The sequence below is a fragment of the Limulus polyphemus genome, unplaced genomic scaffold (genome assembly GCF_000517525.1).
Source record: "Limulus polyphemus unplaced genomic scaffold, Limulus_polyphemus-2.1.2 Scaffold1769, whole genome shotgun sequence".
Taxonomy (NCBI): Eukaryota; Metazoa; Arthropoda; class Merostomata; order Xiphosura; family Limulidae; genus Limulus; species Limulus polyphemus.
In genome coordinates this window covers 48,512-55,374 of record NW_013667379.1, presented here as the reverse complement: position 1 = coordinate 55,374, position 6,863 = coordinate 48,512, and the positions used below count along the sequence as shown (strand labels likewise).

The window sequence follows — 6,863 nt, the reverse complement described above, 5'->3', positions numbered from 1 at the left end:
AATATATATATATATATATATGTGTGTGTGTGTGTGTGTGTGTGTGTGTACATGTAAAAGTAACATAAACTACAACATACTAATAATGTACAAAGATGTTAAGGGTTGTTACCTAATCTTTGGTGTGTGTGTGTGTGTATATATATATACACACACACACTTGCAGTGTTACCCGGGTTTTTAAACAAAACAACAACCCTACTCTCTCTGTTTCCCAGTTCCATATTCCGATATTTATGGGAAAAAAACAACAAACGTAGTTTTGATTTTTGAAAATAAACTACGAACCTGTTTTAAATCAGGGCTTTTTTTTTTTTGCTTTTACTTCATCCTGACAAGGATAAATAGGCTTTTATGGTGAATATTTAGATTATCTTATATACGTATCCGTTCTAATGAACAGGATAAGCCTAGCTCTATTATCCCCCGTCAAATATCCCTCCTGAAATATTAAAATTTCAAACGTAAATATGTATGTAATATTATGTTGAATTTGCTTTAATGTAAATTTAATATATTTTTATGAATTTAATACCGTATTCACATTATGACATTGATGTATGAAATATACTACAAACAAAACGCAATGCTGTACTTTAAAATGTATCAAAAGAAAAAAAAAATCCACTTCCAGGTATCGAACCACCGGAGGAAAAAATAGCAGAATAAAATACATTCACTGACTTGACTTTAATCTCATTGTACACAATAAGTATTATAATGAAAGCCTTACAATTTTCACGCAGTCTATTTTAATGTTTATGGTAGATAGTATATTATTATTTTATAGGCTGGGCCTACTGTTTGATTTTTTACCCACAACATTCTAATTCTGTATACATTACATTTCTTTTGTGTATGAAGTTAAATATATGATGTATTAGTAGATTTATAATTAATAATATATAACAAAAAAGGCCTGTCTATTATAATGGTAATGAAAAATCAATAAAAATACAATTTTCAGGCTCAACCCATCTTCTACCTCATGCAAGCGCTCTACCAGAGTACCAGTTACGCTGACATGACTTTAATCTCACTGTACACAAGAAGTATTATAATTTAAGCCTTACACTTTTCACGTAGTCTATTTTATGACATACGGCATAATTTTATTTCATAGGCTAGGCCTACTGTTTGCTTTTTCACGCACGACATTCTAATTCTGCATACATTTCTTTTGTGTGTGAGGTTAAATATATGATGTATTAGTAAATGTAAAGTTAATGATCTATAACTAAATAGGCCTTTAGTGCTATATTCTAAATTAAATGTTAACTGAAACTTACCCCAAAATGTCAAGTCTGCGTAGAATTTATTCATGTAATATATATGTTAACGATAAAATTATCGTTTCTGCTATCACTATCAGACGATAGATGCGTATATCAACGAAAAATTGTCATTTTGCACACCTTCACGTGAGGGGATTTTGACCTACGTAGTGAAAGTGGGGGACAAACAAGCAAGCAAATGGAGAGATTTTGACTCCCGCTCTACCGCTATCCTAAAGAAACAAAAAAATACTGAATAAAGTTATAATTTAAAACATTTGATCAAGACTGTTTATATATATATATATCGGTATATACGAATTTATTATCTGTGTGTGTGTATATGCATGTGTGCTAGTAGATCAGTGGTATTTACGTTTGTTTTCCTGTTAATATGATCATTGACTGAACTGAGATTTGTATTAGATGTTTTTTCTTAACACTTCCTATGTTTCTTTGGTTGCAGGTGACAGCTGGCTTCTTGCAGCCATATCCTGTCTCACTTTAACTCCCAAATTCCTCGACAGAATAGTACCCTCGGACCAAAGCTTTGGACCTGGCTACTGTGGTATCTTTCGCTTCCGGTTTTGGAAATTTGGAGAGTGGGTAGAAGTGATTGTGGATGATCGACTTCCAACTAATAGAGGGCGTCTCATCTATTTACACTCGGCTGATCCAACAGAATTTTGGGTGGCTTTGCTGGAAAAAGCTTACGCCAAGTAAGAATTTATCATGAGTTATCGCTAAGAAGCCCCCGAATGGAAGGGTTAGAAAAGGAGTTTTGCTAGAGACCAGACGAAGCCTCTAGAAAGGAAAATATAATAAACTGGATGATCCCGAATTTTTCAGAGTTTATTCTAATACATATTAATAATACAATGTTATATAATGTTTATGTTTTTTGTTATTGCAATTACTATTACATAGTTTGTACACAATTTACCAACACCAAATACCTGTAGATCTGTTGTATCTACTGATTCGTGACTGAAATACGAGGTCATATAAGTTATTTTCTTCAGACTAATTGACTTTCGTTATAAACTGGAGGGCTAATATCGGAGGTTGATCATTGATGTAGGCATAGCACAAATAGTTCAGTTTACAGCTTTATGTTCTGTTCAACAAGAAAAATCAGACATATTCAAATCATGGGAAAGGAAATGGATAAAAATTTGATAATTATTTTATCTAGTTTTATCAACTGGACAGTCCTTAACTACTTACGGCAAATTACGATTAGATGTCCAAAGTTGTAGGCTTAGTTTGCACGACTGTTTAAGTCTAATTATTAATGAATATATATATATATTAATTACTAACTGGCTAGCTAATTGGCTGACGTTTTCTGGGAAGTCTTGAAAAATACTATTCCTGTAGTTGGTATTCGAACGTGGGTCTTTATGGTGGAAATCTGTTGTGTTATCTACTCGACTGGCGTCTCTTCCTTAGACTTTCATCAACTAACTATATGTAAGTTTCCTCGTAATCCTTCTCTTCTTTTATTTCTTTAACTATTTTAAATATTTTAAGTAACACATTTTCCACCAGTACGATAAGATGCAAATGAGAAAATTACACAGGCCTGCGAGGGTTTTATTGTCTTGATATTTTTATATGTTCTACAGTAATTCCTGTACGCTGAATCCGAAAATAACATCCATTTTTCTCTATCACGTACAAATTTTTCATAAAACGTCATAACGCTATACGTAAAAGAAAGACCACAACACGTGAATGAGGATGCATTTTAGTTTGACATCAATATTCTTCCCTTTTCTTCAGTTTGTTTGTATTTTTGTTAACAAACATTATAATAAAAAATGTTCATTGTGGTAAATGAAATAATAATTCGATCTAAGTAAGATTTTTTTTTCCTTCCAATTTGTAAAAAAATCTTACATGATAGGAACAAAAATATTATTATTTTCGAAATCTGCGTAACTGAATTATGGAAAATCCGTTATTAAAACCTAAACAACTTTTATAAAGTATAAATTCGCAGACCTGTGTTATTTATATGAATTCGCATTATTTATATTTTATGTTCAGAAACATTACTATTTCAAAAATATGATACCAAAAAAAAAGAAGAAAATTTCGAGATTTTTACACATGAAACTATTATTATACGTTACTAATTTAATCTAATTTAGTTCGTGTTGCAGAATATTTAAGCCATATCTGGTTTGTCTTGAAGATTCTACGGGAGCTACGAACTTCTGCACAACGGTCGGACAGGCCGAGTTCTTCAAGATCTCACTGGTGGAATCGCCCAGAGTTTCTGTTTGGCAGAACACGACCAACACATCGTCTATCAAATGATCAACAGCGCCGTCTTGCGGTCTACGATGTTAGCTGTATCTATACGAACTGTATGTAGAATCATTGCTTATCCATTTTCGTTTTAAACGTTTAGCAAGTCATGATGAAAGAAATTATTTTCCTTTTTTTTTACTCTTTTAAATTTATACATCAGGTAGACATACTTTAACAAAACAAAAACCCGTGTTGTGAGTAAATTAGTTAGCCCTTTACACACACTGGACTTTAGCCAGCCTTATAAGTAGAAGTAATTTCCGCTTAAATTTTTTTACTTATGATGGAGTAAGTTGGTTTGTAATTAAGTGCAAAGCTACACAATGGGCTAACTGTGCTCTGTCCACCACGGGTATCGAAACCCCAGGTTTCTAGCGTTGTAAGTCCTACTTTCTGTAAATATGCGTTTCTTTTGTTTCTAAGTATTTTTACTCATGTTATCATTATTGTTTGTACAAGTATAACAAACTTTTCTGTTATTATTATTATTACATGAATCTTAGACAACCATAATTTTCAATGTATCATTTGAGCTCTGAATCAGAGCTAATTTCTTATTCGCTTCTCATTAAACTTTACATTTTGAAATGTTTTCTAATCTATAACGACCTGTCCCCCCCCCCATCGGTGGCTCAGTAGTAAGTGTGAAGAATTATAACGCTAAAAATTGGGTTATGATACCCTCAGTGAACAAATAGCAACTAACTATAACAATCTGAAGATCTGAATTCAGAATTCAAAACGGAGGAAGATCAGAATGTAAAAAATCCAGCAGAACACAAAATATTACTTCTGGGTGAGATTGAGAAGTGCACAAATAATTCGATTTAATGACTACACGATTGTCAAAACTCGAAAAGGAAATTTACTGCCATTTCGATAAGTGAAACACAGAAATAAAAACATTATTAATAATATTTGAAAAATAAAATAAAATTAACTCCTGTATATCTATCATTCAGTGTTGAGCAAGTAAACACTGATTTTGTTTTCAAGGTTTCTCCAGTCTTGTATAATTATTAATAGTAATATTTGAAACTATGAATGATAATTTAAGACTATCAATATAATTATTTTCAAATCAACGGATCTAGCGCCAACTGTAAGCTATAAGACAACATTCTCATGTGCTGTTTTACTTCAAACTCAAAACTGCTACGAAAATTGGTCAGTGTTACCAGTTGTTACAAGTACAATCATATTCCAAAAACATCTTAAATCATTCTTGAAATTCAAAAGATATTTTTGCAGTAATGGAAGATACTTTGTCATGGATTAAACAACTATACAGTTATCTATCATGTTTATTGGTGTAATCATTGTTCTCGTTACGTCAATACGTTGCTCCGCCCCTTTTCTAAGCTAACTGACCTAGGATAAAGATAGAGTGACAGTTATTTTGTTTGTTTGTTGTTTAGTGCAAAGCTACACAATAGACTGTCCATGCTGTGTCCACCACAGATATCGAAACCTGGTTTGTAGCGTTATAAGCCTACAGACGTACCGCTGAGCCAATGAGGTGGGGGGCAAAGTGACAGTTAACATATAGTGTTTGCTTTCTAAAATGATCTATGAAAGATAATGCCAAAATTTGGTCAGGTCTTTAAGTACGATATAATGTTTAAAAACGGTCATTCAATATGAGTTATTATTGTTATCAAAATAAAAATCTTTCGGCGTTCAGTGGTTATTTTTTATTATATAGAGAGCGCTATATCTCATTATTTGTAATTATCTTTTTTCTCCACAGGATCATCAAAGCTCAATAAGGCTTCGAAATGGCCTATTTACTCATCATGTGTATAGTATCACAAGCATAGCAAAGGTAGGTGTGTTCAAATACATACAATCAGATGGACCAAGAAATTAATAGTATCCGTGAAAAGTGATACGTAAGGAATTGGTTTATTTAAAAGGATTCGATGACATATATATATATATATATATATACAAACGTCAGTCGTAGTTTTATCCTTCATAAATATTAACTGAATAATACAGATTCATTTAGGAATATAACACAAAAATGCAGACGTCAAAGGACCAATCAACTTGCGCAAAAGTATGTTAAAAAATAGGATGAATACTGACAAAGAAACCAAAGATGCTAGAGAACTTTCTGGATACACAACAACAGAGAACACCGCCGTGAAAACAGTATTTCCAATGTCCGTTGATAATGAAAACTTTATGATACTAAAATTCAGTTATTATCCTGTCTCTCGATATAAAAAAAAAATGTGTCGATGTAGTGAACTACTAGGAAAGTAAAATTGAGTAGTAATAAACGAGAACTATAACAAATACTGAGAAGAAACGAATTGATGCTCGTGATTTCAAACGAGGAAAACATATTGCAATAGAGGAGTCTATTAAAACACATAAACCAAAACTAGAATGATGCCACTCACTTTGATAGCTTTAGTTTATATAAATACCAAGCCTATTATGTGTGTATACAATGCAGGATTTCTTTAAATGGCAGCCTGCTTGAGCAGCAGCCAATAGCAGAATAGATTCTTTTTATCAAACTTCTCGCTTGGAGCGCTGTGCTTAGCCTGCTTACATTTTTCAGGCTTAATGGACTGTCGTAGCGACATAGGGTCTTTGCAGACGCATTAAGGTTGGTGTATTGTTTACGCAAGGTTTCACCCATGCAATTTTTGAGTTAAAGCAAAATAATAAATAAACTATCAATAGAAAATGAATGGTCTCTCATATATTTAAGTTTTTACTTTTAAGTAAAGAAGAAATCTGAAAGTAAAATAACACTTTTCAATTTTGAAATGAAATTAGTAACTTTACTCCAAAATAAGTTTCTTTTGATTTATCAGAAGGTTAAATAAATAACTGAGAACTTAATAAAACTAACTCAGCATTCTCTCTTTCCTAATCAAGTTGAAGACCCAAAATACAGAAATCCCCTTGGTTCGCTTGAGAAATGCATGGGGAAAAGGGGAATGGAATGGAGCATGGAGTGACAGATCCTGGGAATGGGACAAGCTCCCTGAGAGAGATAAAGATATGCTAAGCATGCGTGTACGTAATGATGGAGAATTCTGGTAAGACATAAACACAAACTGGATTTACAGAAATTGTATAAAATTTTTTCATGACATGCCAATTTCTCAATAAATATTACATTTTTAATTGCTTGTTTGTTTTGAATTTCGCGCAAAGCTACACGAGGGCTATCTGCGCTAGCCGTCCCTAATTTAGCAGTGTAAGACTAGAGGGAAGGCAGCTAGTCATCACCACCCACCGCCAACA

The 6,863-nt window shown here is 32.7% G+C and overlaps 1 protein-coding gene across 1 annotated transcript in view; it reads left to right on the top strand.

The window, feature by feature from the left end:
• The window catches only part of LOC106464879 (calpain-9-like), a 33,035-nt gene that overhangs the window by 10,680 nt on the left and 15,492 nt on the right, over positions 1-6,863 (top strand). Inside the window, exons 3-6 of the mRNA XM_022392679.1 lie at positions 1,741-1,993; positions 3,475-3,649; positions 5,344-5,418; positions 6,492-6,655. Of these exons, the coding sequence (XP_022248387.1) occupies positions 1,741-1,993; positions 3,475-3,649; positions 5,344-5,418; positions 6,492-6,655 (667 nt within the window). The remainder of the gene's footprint in view (positions 1-1,740; positions 1,994-3,474; positions 3,650-5,343; positions 5,419-6,491; positions 6,656-6,863) is intronic.